The sequence below is a fragment of the Salvelinus alpinus genome, chromosome 21, assembly GCF_045679555.1.
Source record: "Salvelinus alpinus chromosome 21, SLU_Salpinus.1, whole genome shotgun sequence".
Taxonomy (NCBI): Eukaryota; Metazoa; Chordata; class Actinopteri; order Salmoniformes; family Salmonidae; genus Salvelinus; species Salvelinus alpinus.
Genome location: NC_092106.1, coordinates 8,790,470 through 8,812,437, shown reverse-complemented (window position 1 = coordinate 8,812,437; position 21,968 = coordinate 8,790,470). Strand labels below are relative to the sequence as shown.

General features: G+C 45.1%; 1 protein-coding gene across 1 annotated transcript in view; it reads right to left on the bottom strand.

Moving 5' to 3' along the window:
- Positions 1-13,615: 13,615 nt before the first annotated feature.
- The window catches only part of LOC139547737 (leucine-rich repeat and fibronectin type III domain-containing protein 1-like protein), a 142,528-nt gene continuing 134,175 nt past the window's right edge, over positions 13,616-21,968 (bottom strand). Inside the window, exons 4-6 of the mRNA XM_071356768.1 lie at positions 19,845-20,493; positions 14,903-14,956; positions 13,616-14,678 (exon numbers count right to left, since the gene is read on the bottom strand). Of these exons, the coding sequence (XP_071212869.1) occupies positions 19,935-20,493 (559 nt within the window). The 3' untranslated portion in view covers positions 13,616-14,678; positions 14,903-14,956; positions 19,845-19,934. The remainder of the gene's footprint in view (positions 14,679-14,902; positions 14,957-19,844; positions 20,494-21,968) is intronic.

Genomic DNA, 21,968 nt, shown 5'->3' with positions numbered 1-21,968 from the left:
ACTGTGTAATCTCTGTTAGGGTCAAATAGCATTCTAGTTTGCTCAGTTTTTTTGTAAAATATTTTCAATGTGTCAAGTAATTATCTTTTTGTTTTCTCATGATTTGTTTGGGCCTAATAGTGTTGTTGTCCTGGGGCTCTGTGGTGTCTGTTTGTGTTTGTGAACTGAGCCCCAGGACCAGCTTGCTTAGGGGGCTCTTCTCCAGGTTTATTTCTCTGTAGGTGACAGCTTTGTTATGGAAGGCTTGGCAATTGCTTCCTTTTAGGTGGTTGTAGAATTTAATGTCTCTTTTCTGGATATTGATATTTAGCGGGTTTTAGCTGCATTCCTGTCTCACCCCCCGGCCCTGTGGAAAGAAATGTGTTTTTTGCCAATTTTAACCATTGTTGTTTGTGTACATGGATTTAATAATGTTGTTTGATTTTCCCCTAACACCGTTTTCCATCAATTTGTATCGCAGGCCCTCTTGCCAAATTGAGTCGAAAGCTTTTTTGAAATCAACAAAGCATGAGAAGACTTTGCCTTTGTTTTGGTTTGTTTGTTTGTAAATTAGGGTGTGGATGGTGAATACATGGTCTGTCGTACGGTAATTTGGTAAAAAGTTAATTTGACATTTCCTCAGTACATTGTTTTCGCTGAGGAAATGTACGAGTCTGCTGTTAATGATAACGCAAAGGATTTTCCCAAGGTTGCTGTTGACGCATGTCCCATGGTAGTTATCGGGGTCAAATTTGTCTCCACTTTTGTGGATTGGGGGGGGATCAGTCCTTGGTTCCAAATATTGGGGAATATGTCAGAGCTGAGAATTATGTTTTATAATTTCATTTAGAGAGTTTGTTTTTTGTCCTGTAGTTCATTCAATGTAATTGAAGAATCTAGTGGATTCTGGTAGTCTTTAATAGTTGATTCTAAGATTTGTATTTGATCATGTATATGTTTTTGCTGTTTGTTCTTTGTTATAGAGCCAACAATATTGGAGAAGTGGTTTATCCATACATCTCAGTTTTGGATAGATTTTGTGTTGTTTGTTTAGAGTATTACAATTTTCCCTGAAGTGGTTAAATTCTTCAATTACGTTGAGCTGATTTCTAAAGTGCTGTTCCTTCTTTTTCCATAGTGTATTTCTGTATTGTTTTAGTGATTCACCATAGTGAAGGGGTAGGCTCAGGTTTTCTGGGTATCAATGTTTTTGGTTAGATAGGTTTCTCAATTTCTTTCTTAGGTATTTGCATTCTTCATCAAACTATTCATCATTCTTGTACATTTTCTTAGGTTGTCTGCTTGTATTTTTTAGATTTGATAGGGAAGCTGAGAGGTCAAATATACTGTTTAGGATTTTTACTGCCAAGTTTACACCTTCACTATTACAGTGAAACATTTTGTCTAGGAACTTGTCTAGAAGGGATTGAAATTGTTGTTGCCTAATTGTTTTTTGGTAGATTTCCACACTATTTTCCTTCCATCTACAGCATTTCTTAATATTATTCATTTTCTTTGGCTTTGATGCTTCTTGATTTAGCAACGCTCTGTTCAAGTAGAGTGTGATTTTGCTGTGATCTGATAGGGGTGTCAATGTACTGACTGTGAACGCTCTAAGAGGCTCTGGGTTAAGGTCGGTGACAAAGTAGTCTACAGTACTACTACCAAGAGATGAGCTGCACGTGTACCTACCATAGGAGTCCCCTCGGAGCCTACCATTGACTATGTACATACCCAGCGTCTGACAGAGCTTCAGGAGTTTTTGTTGGTTATGTTGACGTAGTTGTGTCTAGGGGGGCAAATGGGGGAGGGAATGCTGTCACCTCCTGGTAGGTGTTTGTCCCCCTGTATGCTGAGGGTGTCGGGTTCTTGTCCAGTTTTGGCATTTAGGTCGCCACAGACTAGTACATGTCCCTGGGCCTGGAAATTGTTGATCTCCCCCTCTGGGATGGAGAAGCCGTCAAAGTTAAAGTATGGGGATTCTATTGGGGGAATATAGGAAGCACACATGAGGACATTCTTCTCTGTTGAGATAATTTCCTTGTTAATTTCTAGCCAGATGTAAAATGTTCCTGTTTTGATACATTTAATAGAGTTGGTTTGGTCTGCTCTATATCACATTAGCATACCCCCTGAGTCTCTTCCCTGTTTCACACCTGGTAGTTTGGTGGATTGGACTACCAGCTCCCTGTAACCTAGAGGGCAACCAGGTCCGTATCCTTTGTACCATGTTTCTTGTAGGATGACAATGTCTGTATTTCCAAAGTCTGGGTTCCTGCTCTGTAGGCCAAAGGCAGAGGACTTGTATATTCCAGGATGAGATAGTAAAAGCTTTGTATTCCATAGTGTATAGTGTAGTTTTTGTGTGGTTTAGGCCCCGACCATTAAAGTAGGTCTCTCTCAGTATATCTCCATCTTCTCCCTATGTTTCTAAAACCCCCAGGACACTCTGAGATCATTGTATCATTTCTGTGTGAGTGTAGTATGATGGATAAGAACATTAACATGTGCCTTCCTTGTATGTCACAGTGTGCCTCAGGGTAATGGTGCGTTTGTGAGGCTATGTTTGTCTGAGTGTGTGAATCAATGTAGCCCCACACAGACACACACACGAACACACGTGTAGAATGAGCTCATATTGTCGCACCTCTCAAAGGCTCTGCATGTGCTCAACAAACCATCTGTGTGATTGCAGTGTAGATTATAATGTACAGTGCGTCCCTCCATGTGTGTATCACTAATAGGAGCGTGAGTCTGCTGAGGGGGCTGTAGGCTGTAGTCCAATTCTTTGTGTTCTTCAGATGGCGGTTGGCCCCCATACAGCCCCTTCTAACAGAGGGGTCAGGCTCCCGGGCCCCGGGGCCAGAGCATCCATCATCCCACTGGTGTTTGAGGCCGGCTCCGTCGACAACACCAATTATACTGAGGAGCCTATCGACAACACTCGCACACTGGGCCTGTCTATGTCCCACTTCTTTTGTCTTGTGCTCACAGACAGAGAGCAACTGATTACTAATGATGATTTATCAGTTATTTTTTTTCTACTTTGTTGTTTTTGACTGTTTTATGGACCGCATCTTTTAATCGTCTCTTTTTCGACATTTTGTTTCATGAGGTCTTTGTGAATTAACATGTACCAACAACGTGCTGTTACTAACTAGTTGACAACAATTGAGAAACGTTGAACATTGAAAGATTTGGAGGTACAGAATTGCCAGCGTATTCCCTCTTTGTGATAAAGTCACAGAAGTGAAACACTTGTGGATATAGCTCCTCAGAGACAATGACCGTACTCCCAAAGATGTGGATGTTATTCCAACTCCCTGTCATGCCCCCTGGGCGTATGGCACGTCACAATAGAAAACATGCACACTTGTGTCCCATTTCCAAAACACACTGAAATTAATGACCAATTAGCTTACACAAGTCACTCTTAATTATGCCTCAGTCTGCTTGTGGCATAATAGGAATGTAACAATGGCCGTAGTTATCACAGCTCAGGAGAAGATGCAGACAGTTTCGAAGTAACAAAAGTTTATTACAAAAACAAGGGGGCAGGCAAACGAATGGTCAAGGGCAGGCAGAGGTCAGTAATCCAAGCCAGTGTCACAAGCTACAGAACGGCAGGCAGGCTCAGGGTAGGCAGAATGGTTCAAACCGGGAAAAAATACCTAGAGCACAACAGGCGTACGGGAAAACCACTGGTAGGCTTGACGAGACAAGACGAACTGGCAACAGACAAACAGAGAACACAGGTTAAAATACCCTTGGGATAATGGGGAAGATGGGCGACACCTGGAGGGGGGTGGAGACAAGCACAAAGACAAGTGAAACAGATCAGGGTGTGACGGTAGTGTTTGTGTGCCCTTCTCCTGTGGTATCCAAAATAAGAATGCTGAACTCTTTTGGACCATTTGCAGTTGCTTTCATGTATGATGTGTCTCAGATCTCCAAGGGAGGCAAAGTAATGCCTCTAGCGTTGTTTTCCAATTGGTTTGAGTGTCAAGTGGATTCTTTTACTCCTCATTGCTTTTCTTTTTGATGTATTTCCAGTGGTTGATTGTTGTTTTAGTTCATTATTTCATCAACTCATGAAATTAATGAAGTAAATTACAATATGTTTGAACGGGACTTGAAGTATTATCACGCATACATTAGTAGGTTTACAACCCAGACAGAACTATGTCCTGATTTTAGCTTTCGCAACTTTAATTCCTATGGAAGATATAATAGGAGGGTAGATGCATCGAAATATAATGAATAGAACAGGCTTGGAAGCTCTAAGGCTGGCAATTTGATTTGTAAACTCATGGGTACACTCCGAACACACTCCGAACGACTGCCTGGGGGGTGCTCCCGGATCCGGGTTTCTGAGGCAGTAAAAGTTAAGAGCTGTAATATCCTATGTTTCACCGAGTCGTGGCTGAACGATGACACGGACAATATAGAGCTGGAGGGATTTTCAATGCACCGGCAGAACAGAGAAGCTACGTCTGGTAAGACGAGGGGTGGGGGGGGGGTGTGTCTTTTTGTCAATAACAGCTGGTACGCGATGTCTAATATTAAAGAAGTCTCGAGGTATTGCTTGCCTGAGGTAGAGTACCTTATGATAAGCTGCAGACCACAATATCTACCAAGAGAGTTCTCATCTATATTATTCCTAGCCATCTATTTACCACCACAGCTGGCCACAGCTGGCTGCTGGCACTAAGAGCGCACTAAACAAACTCTATAAGGCCATAAGCAAAAAAGAAAATGCTCACCCAGAAGCGGTGCTCCTAGTGGCCGGGGACTTTAATGCAGGCAAACTTAAATCAGTTTTACAATTTTTTTACTAGCATGTCACATGTGCAACTAGAGGAAAAAAACCTCTAGACCACCTTTACTCCACACACAGAGATGCATACAAAGCTCTCCCTCGCCCTCCATTTGGCAAATCCGACCATAATTATATCCTCCTGATTCCTGCTTACAAGCCAAAACTAAAGCAGAAAGTACCAGTGACTCGCTTAATATAGAAGTGGTCAGATGGTGCGGATGCTACGCTACAGGACTGTTTTGCTAGCACAGTCTGGAATATGTTCCGGGATTCATCCAATGGCATTGAGGAGAATACCACCTCAGTCATCGGCTTCCTCAATAAGTGCATCGATGACGTCGTCCACACAGTGACCGTACGTAGTACATATCCCAACCAGAAGCCATGGATTACAGGCAACATCAGCATCGAGCTAAAGGCTAGAGCTGCCGCTTTCAAGGAGCGGGACACTAATCTGGACACCTATAAGAAATCTCGCTATGCCCTCAGACGAACCATCAAAAAAGCAAACCTCAATACAGGATTAAGATTGAATCCTACTACACCGGCTCTGACGCTCATCGGCTGTGGCAGGGCTTGAAAACTATTATGGACTACAAAGGGAAACCCAGACGTGAGCTGCCCAGTGACGCAAGCCTATCAGACAAGCTAAATGCCATTTATGCTCGCTTCGAGGCAAGCAACACTGAAGCATGCACGAGAGCACCAGCTGTTCTGGATAACTGTGTGATAACGTAGTCGATGTGAGCAAGAACTTTACATTCACAAAACCACGGGGTCAGATGGATTACCAGGACATGTACTCAAAGCACACGCGGACCAGCTGGCAAGTTACTTCACTGACATTTTCAACCTCTCCCTGACTGAGTGTTTAATTCCTACATGTTTCAAGCATCCCACCATTGTCCCTGTGCCCAAGGAAGCGAAGGTAACCTGCCTAAATGATTACCGCTCCGTAGCACTCACGTCGGTAGCCATGAAGTGCTTTGAAAGGTTGGTCATGGCTCACATCAACAGCATCCTCCCGGATAACCTAGACCCACTCCTATTCACATACCGCCCCTACAGATCCACAGACGACGCAATCTCAATCGCACTCCACACTGCCCTTTCCCACCTGGACAAAAGGAACACCTATGTGAGAATGCTGTTCATTGACTATAGCTCAGCGTTCAACACCATAGTTCCCACGAATCTCATCACTAAGCTAAGGATCCTGGGACTAAACACCTCCCTCTGCAACAGGATCCTGGACTTCCTGACGGGCTGCCCCCAGGTGGTAAGGGTAGGCAACAACACATCTGCCAATCTGATCCTCAACACTGGGGCCCCTCAGGGGTGTGTACTTAGTCCCCTCCTGTACTCCCTGATCACCCACGAATGCGTGGCCAAAAACGACTGCAACACCATCATTAGGTTTGCGGACGACACAACAGTGGTAGGCCTAATTACCAACAACGATGAGGCAGCCTGTAGGGAGGTCAGAGAACGGTCAGTGTGCTGCCAGGACAACAAGCTCTCCCTCAATGTGAGCAAGACAAAGGAGCTGATTGTGGACTACAGGAAAAGGCAGGCCAAACAGGCCCCAATTAACATTAATGGGGCTGTAGTGGAGCGGGTCGAGAGTTTCAAGTTCCTTGGTGTCCACATCACCAATGATCTATCACGGTCCAAACACACCAAGACAGTCATGAAGAGGGCACGATAAAACATTTCCCCCCTCAGGAGACTGAAAAAATTTGGCATGTCCCCATATCCTCAAAAAGTTTTACAGCTGCACCATCGAGATCATCCTGACCGGTTGCATCACCGCCTGGTATGGCAACTGCTCGGCATCTGACCGTAAGGTGCTACAGAGGGTAATGCGTATGGCCCTGTACATCACTGGGGCCAAGCTTCTTGCAATCCAGGACCTATATAATAGGCGGTGTCAGAGGAAAGGCCATACAATTGTCAGAGACTCCAGTTACCCAAGTCATAGACTGTTCTCTCTGCTACCGCACGGCAAGCGGTACCAGAGCACCAAGTCTAGGACAAAAGCCTCCTTAACAGCTCCTACCCTCAAGCCACAAGACTGCTGAACAATTAATCAAATGGCCACTGGACTTTTACATTGACCCCCCTCCATTTGTTTTGTACACTGCTGCTACTCACTGTTTATTATCTATGCAGGGCTCCGGGCAGCCGAGCGGAAATGGAGGAAAACTCGCCTCCCTGCGGACCTGGCATCCTTTCACTCCCTCCTCTCTACATTCTCCTCTTCTGTCTCTGCTGCTAAAGCCACTTTCTACCACTCTAAATTCCAAGCATCTGCCTCTAACCCTAGGAAGCTCTTTGCCACCTTCTCCTCCCTCCTGAATCCTCCTCCCCCTCCCCCCCCCTCCTCCCTCTCTGCGGATGACTTCGTCAACCATTTTGAAAAGAAGGTCGACGACATCCGATCCTCGTTTGCTAAGTCAAACGACACCGCTGGTTCTGCTCACACTGCCCTACCATGTGCTTTGACCTCTTTCTCCCCTCTCTCTCCAGATGAAATCTTGCGTCTTGTGACGGCCGGCCGCCCAACAACCTGCCCGCTTGACCCTATCCCCTCCTCTCTTCTCCAGACCATTTCCGGAGACCTTCTCCCCTACCTCACCTCGCTCATCAACTCATCCTTGACCGCTGGCTACGTCCCTTCCGCCTTCAAGAGAGCGAGAGTTGCACCCCTTCTGAAAAAACCTACACTCGATCCCTCTGATGTCAACAACTACAGACCAGTATCCCTTCTTTCTTTTCTCTCCAAAACTCTTGAACGTGCCGTCCTTGGCCAGCTCTCCTGCTATCTCTCTCAGAATGACCTTCTTGATCCAAATCAGTCAGGTTTCAAGACTAGTCATTCAACTGAGACTGCTCTTCTCTGTGTCACGGAGGCGCTCCGCACTGCTAAAGCTAACTCTCTTTCCTCTGCTCTCATCCTTCTAGACCTATCGGCTGCCTTTGATACTGTGAACCATCAGATCCTCCTCTCCACCCTCTCCGAGTTGGGCATCTCCGGCGCGGCCCACGCTTGGATTGCGTCCTACCTGACAGGTCGCTCCTACCAGGTGGCGTGGCGAGAATCTGTCTCCGCACCACGTGCTCTCACCACTGGTGTCCCCCAGGGCTCTGTTCTAGGCCCTCTCCTATTCTCGCTATACACCAAGTCACTTGGCTCTGTCATATCCTCACATGGTCTCTCCTATCATTGCTATGCAGACGACACACAATTAATCTTCTCCTTTCCCCCTTCTGATAACCAGGTGGCGAATCGCATCTCTGCATGTCTGGCAGACATATCAGTGTGGATGATGGATCACCACCTCAAGCTGAACCTCGGCAAGACGGAGCTGCTCTTCCTCCCGGGGAAGGACTGCCCGTTCCATGATCTTGCCATCACGCTTGACAACTCCATTGTGTCCTCCTCCCAGAGCGCTAAGAACCTTGGCGTGATCCTGGACAACACCCTGTCGTTCTCAACCAACATCAAGGCGGTGACCCGTTCCTGTAGGTTCATGCTCTACAACATTCGCAGAGCACGACCCTGCCTCACACAGGAAGCGGCGCAAGTCCTAATCCAGGCACTTGTCATCTCCCGTCTGGATTACTGCAACTCGCTGTTGGCTGGGCTCCCTGCCTGTGCGATTAAACCCCTACAACTCATCCAGAACGCCGCAGCCCGTCTGGTGTTCAACCTTCCCAAGTTCTCTCACGTCACCCCGCTCTTCCGCTCTCTCCACTGGCTTCCAGTTGAAGCTCGCATCCGCTACAAGACCATGGTGCTTGCCTACGGAGCTGTGAGGGGAACGGCACCTCCGTACCTTCAGGCTCTGATCAGGCCCTACACCCAAACAAGGGCACTGCGTTCATCCACCTCTGGCCTGCTCGCCTCCCTACCTCTGAGGAAGTACAGCTCCCGCTCAGCCCAGTCAAAACTGTTCGCTGCTCTGGCACCCCAATGGTGGAACAAACTCCCCCACGACGCCAGGTCAGCGGAATCAATCACCACCTTCCGGAGACACCTGAAACCCCACCTCTTTAAGGAATACCTAGGATAGGATAAAGTAATCCTTCTAACCCCCCCCCCCCCCCTTAGAGTTAGATGCACTATTGTAAAGTGGTTGCTCCACTGGACATCATAAGGTGAATGCACCAACTTGTAAGTCGCTCTGGATAAGAGCGTCTGCTAAATGACTTAAATGTAAATGTAAATGTATGCATAGCCACTGCACCCCTACCTACATGAAAACATTACCTCTTACCTCATTACCTCTACATTACCTGTACCCCCACATCTGACTCGGTACCGGTACCCCCTGTATATAGCCTCATCATTGTTGTGTTATTGTGTTACTTTTTATAATTGTTTTGCTTTAGTTTATTTTGTAAATGTTTTCTTAACTCTTCTTGAACTGCACTGTTGGTTAAGGGCTTGTAAGTAAGTATTTCACGGTAAGGTCTACACTTGTTGTATTCGGCGGATGTGACAAATAAAGTTTGATTTGATTTGGTCTAGGTCAGAAATACACAGGTTAAGACAACGTATTCACAAATCTGGTACCAGCACCATTGCTAACTACCAGCGCCGTTGCTAACTAGCATAGCCATTGTTGCAAAGAGTTATGGGATATTAGAATCCCGTTGTCTTAACCTTTGTCATCTTCAACCTATGGGTACACTCACATGGCTGACAGTCCACCCATTATGCCATCATTGACTCGAACAGGGATATCCGTTCTATTCATTCTATTTCTATGGTTAGATGTGTCGGTGAAAATGGGTCACCAACAGAAGACAAAAACAGAAAAAATCCAGCCCAGTTCAAAATTGGGAAAACTTCACACCTCAATGAACCTGTGAGAGAGCTAGGCAAAAAAAATGCTGTGAAGGGGCCTGTGCTGCTCGTAGAGGGGGACGCCCTAATCTCTCTTTTGTCCCGGTCCAGGTAGGGGTCTCGCTTTGGTATGAAGTTCCCCTTGAAGTGGAGTGAAGCAGGGTGGGTATAATGAAGTGTGATGGGACACCACCAGCCCCCTCCCCCACCACCTCTCACCCTGTCCCATACAGCCCAATCCCGTGCCATTATTGCCACTAACGTCCTTCCTGGGTCTGTGGAGAAGCCAACAGATGTTGACTGGTGTGAAAGGACCCTTGAGCTTGTAAACTAGCCGCCGGGATTTGGAGGGGACGGGATCAAAGGGAGGCCTACTTGAACACCTCCAGATACACATATACTCTGACATATCTTCACCCTCAGCATGTAGACAAATGCGTGCACACATGTATTCATACATGGACTCTCACATTGCAAGCCCATTGTCCACATACCCACACATTCACAAACATGCAATCAAGGACAAATGTGTGCACAAATACAAACATGATTTCACGCACAAATTCACAGACACAAACACGCACAAAGGTACTTGAACACACACTAGTTACCCAAACCAATCCTAAATGGGTCTGTTTTATGTAATACTTGTAATATATTTAACGCCCAGCAGTGTTGAGCGACAGCTTTACTTCGGGCCCTTTTCCCAGATTTAGAGAGCAGAACGGAGAATCAAGCACCCAGGTAGAAATGGTCTGAATCTTCTTTGAGTTTGACAAACCCAGGTTATGCAACAGAGTGCTGCTTGCAATGCCAGGTGACAATTAAAATAGCAAGCAGCGAGGTAGGGAGAAACTTAGAAGAAATAATAATTTGCTAGAGTGCTCAGGCAACCCTGTCTGACAAACATGACAATGTGGCATCACATAACACAACAGTCCTTCCCCAGATACCTGTTAGACAATGACTGCTCATCTTTTCTTTCCTGGATGAATATGCATTTAGGCCAAATGTAAAGGAGGTGGAATCGGTGGATGTGCCAAGTGCAAACATTGTAGCTTTGTTCTCTATTATTCCAGTGGCGGAGGTAGGAGATGTCCCTACTAGTCCTCCCAGAATGTCACCTCAGCATCATCACCGCTTTCATCCGCTAGGAACAGGAAGTGGTTTTTATGACTGTTTCCTGGATGTTACACTTCATTGTTTACTCTCCTTGTGTCGTGATAAACTCAGAGACGAAGATAAGAGTGTAAGGTCACTAGGGATATCTATGGTCAGCTAGAACTTGTTTTTACAGCTTACCAATTAAAGTACTACAAAATAACACCTTCAAATGTTAAAAAGAATAATAAAAAGGAGAATCAGAGCTTTATCATTAAACCAACCTCTTTCTGTCTGTGGCTTTTTGTTTATTGGGGGGGGGATGAGAAGAGAGCATGTTGGGTATTCAGCCACCCCTTTTAACTGGCTCATGGAGGATAAGTGACACACACAGACACATTGGAATATCCCTTGCAGTCCAAAATAGCATTCACCCACACACCCCCAAAAAAATCTCACATACTACTCTCTCAAGATTTTGCTTGAACAATTAATCCCATGACTCAAATCACCAGAAAAAGTCCAACAGTGCTTTTGACTTGAGTACAATGAAAGTACATACTGTCAGTGAGTTTTGGGTGACAGTTAATACAACGTGAGGTTTGTATTCACTCACTTAAAGAGGACAGACTAGTCCTTAAAACCCCATAGAGGTTATCCAATCTCACAACAGTCACAGGTTAGGGCAGAATGACATATCAAATTAATTACTATTCCAGAGAATGTAAACGGTCTGCCTTAGCAATTTTGACATTAGCTGTGGGACCAGCAGAGGCCCAAGAGGTCTGTCTGCCTGGGTGTTTAGTATTCTGCACCACCTGTTTGGAGCCTGAAGGACCAATGATGTTAGATTTAATTCCATCTAGCAAAAATGCTGAATCATTGCTCCTCCATTTTGTAAGACTCACAAACATACCATGATTAAAGTAGTGTCACACCCTGATCTGTTTCACCCCCCTCCAGGTGTCGCCCATCTTCCCAATTATCCCCTGTCTATTTATACTCATGTTCTCTGTCTGTTTGTTGCCAGTTCGTATTATTTGTTCAAGCTTACCAGCGTTTAACCTGTCAGCTCCTATCGTTTCCCAGCCTCTCTGTTGTCGTCCTCCTTTGCTTTACCCTGGATTATCGACCCCTGTCTGCCTTGACCTGTCTTTGCCTGCCCCTGTTGCTACAGTAAACATTGTTACTTCGACAGTCTGCTTCTGGGTCTTACCTTGAATCCTGATAAGTAGAGGAATCCAGATGTAGGACCTGCGCCACTACGCCATTTCCTTCCAAGGAGCCACCATTGGTAGGCACGAGGAGTTGCTTCGCGGTCTGATGGAGGGGTTCCAGGCCACGGCCAAACGTCACGACCAAGCATTGGACATTTTGCAGGAGCAAGTCCGTGGGTTGCCTACTAGGCAGCCAACAAAGACGGTAACCTCCCAGCCCTTCTGTAACCCAGCTAGTAACAGCCGGGTTACAGAGAAAAGTAGAGGAAGTAGAGGAATCCAGATGTAGGCTAATGTTGTTACCTCATGTTCTATGTTTGTCTTTTGGATCTTAAGCCCCATTTATATCTGCCGCTAACATGCATACTTCTTACTGATCTTGTCTGTTCACACTTATAAAATCTCATTACAATCAGATCAGAATGTGTCTTTTAATTGTCTATGCCTGTGGGCACATTTAGCATGTGTACAAGATCAGGACGCATCGTACGCATGTTAGCACCAGGTGTAAACGGGTGATGAATGTTTTATTTGCTTTGGAGGACAATGACAAGCACCACATCTGGCAAAAGTAGTTCATGACTTGAAATCAATAAAATAGGAGATAGAAGAGCACTCGTGTAGTTTAATTTGAGCTAGAATTGGTCATTCAACAGGTACTCTTCAAAAGGTCAACGTCAAAAAGGTAGGCCTAGTAATAGAGTTAAAGGTCATTTTAAAATGAAGGGAAAGTGTTAAAAAAGTCAGATCAAAGTTAAAAAAAGGGATCCAGAACTTTTTCCTGAATCTAATCACATGGAGGTGATGTGCAGTGTTTTGTAGCGAGAGGCAATCTCAGCCTTTTTGACAAGCTCTAAATCCATTCAGACGTTCTCTTTTAAACAAGCAGCTAATCTTTGTGTAAATCAGCGCTTGAATAAAAGGAATCTGCTGTAAAAGCATCAAAAACGATAAATGACACATCGATAAAAAAGGTTTACCATAATGCAGGCAAAGCTGACAACCACGTGAGAGTGGAACCACTTCGCTGGTTACCTTGCCAAGCCGCTTTTGGGCTCCATTATGTAAAACATATGCTAATAAGAAATTACACATGAATCTCAATGAATGTTGTCAATCCTGTTGATGCTTTTTGCTTTCCTAAAATACATATTTTATGTATATGGTTTGTCCATGGACGTAAACAATGACATGGTTGGACCATCTGACCACAGACTGGAAAGCAGAAGTACGACCTAGAGTTAATACATTTTTTTTTTTTTTTACATCAACAGTGCCTGTGGAAAGTACAAGGGCCTCAGAGATTAGGGGTGTCTGGCTATAACATAACCACTAGCATCTATAGACCTGTTACTTACTCAGTTGCTTCTCTAATATCTTTCCCACACTAATCTATGTCTGAGTTGAACTGAGCTGAGGTGGACTGGTTAAAGTCACCATGAAAGCCTCTGGCGACCCTTAGTGGCAAAACCATACTTCTGTAACTGTCATTACATTGTCATAAGGTCAGTTTGGTTGAAAACTGACCAACAAAGCTGATGAAAACACTGCTTCTAATTCATTTTCTTAAAGTAAAACAAGTTTGACACTTAATGCAATTATCAATCTATGAATAGGATTCTTTTCAGAAATTGTGTGAGTAATGTCTTCAAGAAAAATAATTTTATTTCTTTATAAATCCACATATTTTACCTATGAAAGCATAAAATTCCATCTCACGTTTTTTTCTTATTGTTGCTTCATAATTCAAAGGAAATATGGGTATCAAATCAGAGAAGATTGAAGGTGTATCTCACATACAAATACATACACAGTCAACAGTAAGGGGAAAACGAGTATTTGATCCGTGTTCCATCGGCAAGTGGTATACAATAGGGTCAGTTTCCTCTCTGTAAAGTTTGTGTCAGAATGAAACCTAACTCACCATTTCACCATCTAACCACAATGCATTGCTTGTGCTGTAGCTTCATGTAATCAAACCAAACCAGGTGCTTCTTTTGACCTCATCTTGAGAGCCCATGTTATTGGCCAAATAATTATATATTTTTCCACCGTCATCCAAAATGGATGCATTTGATCTCATAATTGTTGAGTATACTATTCAGTTGTCCATATAGACGGCGGGAGAGAGAGTGGTAGAGGGAGAGAGAGAGAGAGAGAGAGAGAGAGAGAAAGAGAGCGAGAGAGGATTATAAAGATTATAAAGCGCCCTAGAGATCACCGAACAACCGTTTGATAGTGGTGCATCGACGTGACATCGATGTGTGCTAACACTTCCAAGGCCCTCGGGGAGGAAAACAAAACACTGTATCGCCTTCTCTTATTGTATTCCTTTGGCATGTGACCGATCGTTAAGGGAGAGTGGAGCTTTATTACGAAACCCACAACATTTCATCGAAACCATCCAAGGGTGTTCCTCTGTAATAGGCAATTCCAATGAGAATCCCAAAAAGTATTCCGAAAGGAATTTGAGGCGTCTGGGTTGTCAACTCATTCCTCACACAGTGAAAGAAGCCCCAGGTTTTGGAATACATTTCCCTCCACTCCACAGGGCTGGATTACATCCCAGTTCCAGGTAGAATTGCATAAGTGACGGAACACAGCGATTCCATGGCATCCACCCATCTCTACTCCTAATGCTGTTCTTTGCTTCATATGTATTCTTTTTTGAGTTTGTTTTTCCAACTTCCTTGAACCAGGGGGACTTTACCTGGAGGAGAGAATTAAAGTAAACGTCACTAAGTATTGCCTAAACCTGCAGTCTACTCGACAATCTAATGCAATAGAAAGAAAACACTATTTGTGTTCTACGTGTCCCTTCTTCCCTTCTCATTTTCCCTTTAAATCAGACTTGCGTAACGTCATAACTTCCCCATCTCTATGTAGAACTTGCATATAGAATTAAAATGTATAGCTCTCTGCCCCTAAACTCACCTTTCCATTCTCCCTCCCTCCACCTCAGAAGACGAGCATGGGTGATGTGCGAATCTGGAAGAGACAGGACACAGGAATCAGTGCACGAACCTCATCACCTGAGCTAAGAATACCTGGAAAGTTCCCGTATGTCTTACCTGACCCAGGGGGGTACAATTCTGTAGATATGAATATCACATCTGGCTACGTGATTGCGCCTACTAGTTCCTTTTTTAGACAGAGACACAGGATAATAAGATGGTGCTCTAGAAGGGCATAGGCCAGATTCAAACCCACGCTAGACCTGGCATATCTGTGTGATCAGAAGACAACAGCAGTAACCACTAGACCACCCCAGGCCACACACGCCTACCAGCATTTGAAAGTGTCTTACACATAGGTCTTGTTGAAAATGAGGTGATGAAAGCAGACCAAGACCATGACGAAGCATATCTAAGAAGCTGGTTCACCGACTGATTTGGATAACGTCGACCTTTCTCAATAGCAATGCTCACTGAGTCTCTGCATAGTCAAAGCATTCCTTCATTTTGGGTCAGTCACAGTGGTCAGGTATTCTGCCACTATGTACTCATTCTAGTTTGCGCAGTTTTTTTGTTAATTCTTTCCAGTGTGGGGTCTGTTAGTGTTTGTGAACAGAGCCCCAGGACCAGCTTGCTTATCTTATGGGACTCCTCTGCAGGTTAATCTCTCTGTAGGTGATGGCTTTGTTATGGAAGGTTTGGGAATAACTTCCTTTTAGGTGGTTGTGGAATTGAATGGCTCTTTTCTGGATTCTGATAATTAGCGGGTATCGGCCTAATTCTCCACTGCATGCATTATTTGGTGTTTTACGTTGTACACGGGGGATCATTTTGTATAATTCTGGTTGGTGAGCGGACCCAGACCTCAACCATAAAGGGCAAAGGGTTCTATAACTGATTCAAGTATTTTTAGCCAGATCATAATTGGTATTTCAAATTTGATGTTCCTTTTGACGGCATAAAAGGCCCTTCTTGCCGTGTCTCTCAGATCATTCACAGCTTTGTGGAAGTTACCTGTGGCGCTGATGTTTAGGCCAAGGTATGTATAGTTTGTGTGCTCTAGGGCAACGGTGTCTAGATGCAATTTGCATTTGTAGACCTTTTTGGAACACCATCATTTTTGATTTACTGTCAGATATTTTCTCTCTCTCTCTCTCTCTCTCTCTCTCTCTCTCTCTCTCTCTCTCTCTCTCTCTCTCTCTCTCTCTCTCTCTCTCTCTCTCTCTCTCTCTCTCTCTCTCTCTCTCTCTCTCTCTCTCTCTCTCTCTCTCTCTCTCTCTCTCTCTCTCTCTCTCTCTCTCTCTCTCTCTCTCTCTCTCTCTCTCTCTCTCTCTCTCTCCACCTTTCCTACTGTCGCCAGTAACTCTGTCAGCTTCATTGTGTCGCTGTGAGAAACACAGGGCCTCCTGGGAGTGATCTGTCATCTCCTCGCTGGCTGTCTGATGCTCCTAGATGAATTATGGATGCACAGACACTGCAGGTATTTCACAGCTAAACGCTGAGCACGGAGGCTGAGGAAGAATACTACCTCATCTGCCTCATCCAGGCCTGTCACAGAGAGAACACTGCCTGCTGCTGCCCACAGCTATAAACACGCAGCCATTCATTGAGCCAACTAAACTCCCTTCTCGAAGAAGACTATGATCGACAGGGTTGTAAACCGCATGTAACCAAGGTCTAATCACTCGGTCATCTGAGACAAAAATAGCTATTCCTACTAAATGGATATGTAATGCAACTAGGACAAATTAACTGCTCAACAACAAAAACAACTGATCCCAAATGAGAGCTGCATGGATTACTTCACTGCTGCAGCAGGTGATGACTCAAATTGCAAGCTATTACATGAGGTCAATGAAGACAGTGATCGTAAGGTTGATAATCTCTTAGCTTAGGTCAGGGGTTCCCAAACTTTTTTCGGCCCTGACCCCATTTTGATACCTGAAAATGTTCACGACCCCACCCATGTGAAAAAAAGTATGTAATTAACAGCCAATGTTAACTTTTTTGACAGTTAATTTAAAAACAGTATTTCTGATTGTCTTCTCAACTCACCATAACATTCCTTTAATGTGGGGCTCTATGACAGTCAATTGCAAATTAGTCTGACATAATGTCTCTTATCTCACCACTACTAATGAGATAGGTGTGGCTTGATGCATGTCGCATTGGAGCTTCTTAAAGTCAGGGGGCGGGGTCGACAGTGCGCACCTCATCTCCGCTGTCATCCAACCTGGAACGATATTTGGTTTTAACGCAGACGAGAGCACTGAATACAGCTTTACACAGACATGAGCTGGTGAAGGGTAGCATACCATGGGTTTTAGAGCACTTTCAAAACAACTGGGAACTCTGAAAAATACGAGGTCAAATCATGACGTCAGTGATCTTTAGGCCGGAAAGTCAGAGCTCTAGAATGAAGCCCGAGTTCCCAAGTTTGAATTCCGAGTTGGATAAGCGTTCAAAATGATTTTTCCCACCTGGAGCTTGTTTCTTTCCGAGTTCCCAGTTGTCTAGAATGCACTGACGTCGGAAGTCTGAGATTTCCGAGTTCCCAGTTGTTATGAACGTCGCCCTAATACTCAGAGGGAGACGGTAGGTTATTCCCTTTGAGTCAGGAACCAAAACTCCTCTGTATTGAACTGTGAATGTGTTGTCTGCAGCAAGACAGCTCGATCAGCTTTTGGACTGTCAACTGAGCCAGGATCACAGTTAAATGGATTGGGAAGTCGGTCCATCCTAAAGTGCTCTTCCAAGCGTTGGAGGTGAGCAGTCATCACTCGTGTGGGACACTTACTGATGCTGTTTCTGTTATTTTCTTTTAATTACTCAGAAAGTCAACCAAGTCTGTTTTTTTCTTTTACATCCATTGTGAATGACAACAGTTCCTCTCTCAATGGGAAAAATCTTTCCAACACTCCCCCTCGATAACCACCAAGCCTCGGAGTGAAATAGAACATTGTCATGCTCTGATCCCATATCTCCACATAGTTTTGCGAACAGGTGTGCACGCAGTGGATGTGGTTTGATATAGTTTCCAATCGAAGTTACCTGTTGCAGTATATCTCCGAGTTCTGTGCTCAGCGTTTTTGCCCCCAGTTGCTCTCGGTGTATCATACAATGCATCCATATGGCAGAGGGAGACACATTCAGAACTGGAGTGCAGAGGTTTGCCCTCCATCCCGGGACGGATAGAGCCCCATCTGTACAAAAACCCATAATTCGATCCCATATGGAATATGTTTTTTGTCAATATAGCCATGGAGCACACTGAACATCCCCTATGCTGTTTCATACTTGGAAATCGTGAGACACAACAATATGTCCTGTGAATAGCTTCCCCCGACATGTATAGTGAACAAAAGTCAATGCTTGAGCATCTCGGCCCTCACAGCTAACGTCCATTTGGAGAGCATAAGCTGGGGAGTTTTTGAGTCGTTCAGTCAGAGTTTCCTCTTTGTTTAACAGTGTTATCTGACAAAGGTATTGATGTGAGTTTTTGTGCCTCTGCCTTCCCACACATTGTTTTCACCATATCAATTGCGGCCGGTAGTATCAAGGTCTCTGCAGTAGTGTGTGGTTTCATAGCGTAGCGGGCCTAGCCATTCATCGTGGGAATGATTCAAGGTCAACGGTCAAGTGCGGCCTTTTCCCATGATCTGAGGGCACTCTCTGGTTGAATCTTTTAGATTTTAATCATTTTCATTTAGATTTTTAAGGTTAACCACATTACAATGATTTTGAGATACAAAGACGATATTTTAATGTATTCTGAGAAAAAATAATAGTATGTATAACCTTTTTTTGTTATATATATATATATACAAAAAAACAACAAGATCATACATATAATAATTTTTTCTCAAGACTTTTAGAATTTCTCCTGCAACCCAATTTTCATATCATGCGATCCCACATGGGGTCGCGACCCCTAGTTTTGGAACCGCTGGCTTAGGTTAACATTACCAAGGGCATACCTGAACATACCCATAGGGGTCGCTATTACGCATGTGGCTGCCATTTGCCTTTTCTAACCCAAAAAGGTTCTGACCCTTGTTTAAAAGTTACTTCCAGCTGCTAGTGACATAGCCTGTAGCTTGCCCTCCAAAAACGAATCAGAAAAACACAAATGCCTTAGGAAGCCCCAAAGATGACTTCAAACCCTCGTTAGTACACTGAGTGTGCTAATATGCGGGATGACGTGATGTTGTTGGTGGGCGGCAGAGACACCGATGACAGCGTTTAAAAAGCCACAGAGCTGTCCTGGGCCCAGCTTAGTTCATTTGTATTTGGAGAGCGCAGATGTAGAGAAGATTGTGCTGTACTGCGGATATTAAACTTACAACAAACATCTCAGGGCCAGCGGAGTCAGCTATGATTGGTTTCATTGAAACAGAGAGGGGGGGGGGGAATCCCATCGGGCAGCGAGGGAGAGAGGGAAGGAAGGAGAGTGAGGGGGGACGTGGAACGAGTGAGCACAGCGTGCCATCCTTTATGTGCTGTGTGATTTTATGATGATTGCCTATTCCCATCAGTCCTGGGGACCTGGCGTGGGGCACGAACAAAGCCTGCCTGCAGTCACAGCTGCAGCTCAATAGGACGAGTTCACTGTACTATTTACTACGCTTCATTTAAGAGGAAAATACTATACAGCAAAAGTACTGCGCTTTGTCAAGACAAGCCCCTCGAAATAGACACTGCATGCAGATGCACCTAGACTTATAGGAACACAGCATGTACACACAAAACAAGCACACAGACACACACACACACATACACACACACAATCTGTAAACTACACACATCTGTAAGCTCTTACAGAAGCAGTCTGCAGAAATGTTAATGAATGCAGATGAGCCCTGAGCCCTCATACAGATGAGCCCTGAGCACTTGCTCAGCCTTGTCTGACAGGAATCACCCACCTTGGACACGAGATAATCCTTGGTAAGGCAGAGGGACCCCAGCACCAGGAAATAAAAAGGGGGCGGGGTGGGGAAGTCCCAGATCCTGTGTTATTGTGATATAGCATCCTCGTCCTTCACTGACTTCCCGTAGTCTGGGTTCAAGTCCACTACGGTGGTCCCTTTCAAGGGCCCTCCGAAGCCCCCTTCCGAGGCCTGATGGGGTCCCTCGTGCCCTACCCTGTCCACTGGGCCAGGAGGCATGGGCTTATTAGCCGAGCCTGAGGAGGAAGGGGGGATGGGAGTGCCTCCCCCGCCCGCCGCCTGGCCTCCGTTGGTCTGAGAGCACACGTTGCTGACATGTGCCGCCTTCTGCTTGTAATGGTTGCTGTGCAGCTTGTATTTCATGAGGAGGATGAAGATGAAGACAAGCACGGACGCCACGATGATACCGCCGATCACGATGATCATGGTGCCGCCCAGGAATTGGTCGTGGAGGGAGCGGCACTGACGGTACTCGCGCTCTGTGGTGAAAGCCACGCAGCCCACCAGGCGGGTGCCGGTTAGGGCCGTGACGCCATCGTCGTACACCGCCAGCACACACAGGTCATAATCCCGTTGAGTGGCCAAGTCACTGAGTAGGAAGAACTTATGAGATGCAGGGATCATCCTGAGAGAGAGAGAGAGAGAGAGAGAACAATGTTATTGACAGAGTGATCATTCTTGCAGTAATCCAAAAACTGAGAGCTTGTATGAAGGCAGTGAACTCAACAACCTATACTTTCAGTACCTGGAGATTACGTTTAACCTTTACTACCCTGACCACACACTTACACACTTTCCTGCTCTCATCTCGTTCTGCACTCTCCATTGTCAGGTTTACTTTCTGTCTTACAAACACTAGACCACACATTGGCTAAGGTGTGTGAGTGTGTATGTGTGTGTCTGTGAGTGTGTATGTGTGTGTCAGTGCACGTTCCTGCATGTGGGTGTGTGTCTGTGTGTGAGTCTGCTGTTACCCCGGTGGCTAGCGTGCCAAACTGCTCCATTTATCAACAGGGGCATAGGGGCCCGGGGGCACCGAGGTGACGAAACATGGAGCGGAATTCCAAAGCGCGACATGCCCAAGGGGTGACAGCGTGGGTGACAGTGTGTGCATTAAACATTTCTCCTCTAAACGCAGGCGCCAGCGGGGCCAACCTCTACGCTCACACGGCGGGATTCGTACTGTCTCAGAGTACCCTCCTTTGCCCTGCCTTATCCACAGGTTACACCTGCTGTTTCCATTAAACTGACTTACTACCATCACTACTCTCTTGCCACCCTGTTTATCCACTGTATTCTCCTTTACAAATTATAATACATTTATGGAGCATGCAGAATATCTTCCACCCATAAAGTTAGTATTATTATCATATTATGGTCTGGTGTTTAACTATGAAGTAAAGGTTTCATGATGAGATGTTACTTGTATTGTTACGTGTTAATTTTCTAATTTTATCTCTCTCTGCGTTGTTGGGAAGGGCCCGTAAGTAAGCTTTTCACTGTTAGTCTCCGCCTGCTGTTTATGAAGCATGTGAAGAATAACATTAGATTTGATGTGAACAAAAAAAACGTATGAACTCACTGTAAGTCGCTCTGGATAAGAGCGTATGCTAAATGATCAAAATGTTAAATGTACATTTCACTTCCGTGAACATTTCCTTGAAAGAAAGAAAGGAAAAGAGAAGATCAAACTACTAAGAAAGGTGGATTCTCACTAATTAGGGGGAATTGTCTCGATGTTGTTCTGTACGCCCCAGTGCATAGACGCTCATCATTAGTGGATGTTCTGGATGAGTGGAGGTCACTAGCCGCCCACAGACGGGTCTGGCCATTTCGTTAGTCCTGAGCCTAGTATAATGTCTAGGTATAAAAAGGGAGGTCGCCCAGGTTAAAAAAAGAATAGGCCCCAATATACTGTATCTTCAGATGTGTCGTCATCCATATCCTCTGGTGTGGCTTTGATGGACATGGAGGAGAAGGCTGGGTCCTCTGCATGCAATGGGGAGGAGGTGGTGGGGATGGTGAGAGAGGAGCGGGAGCCCTCACTGATGTAGTCAGACCTGACCTTGCCATAACTCCTGTCACCAGTCTATCACATTA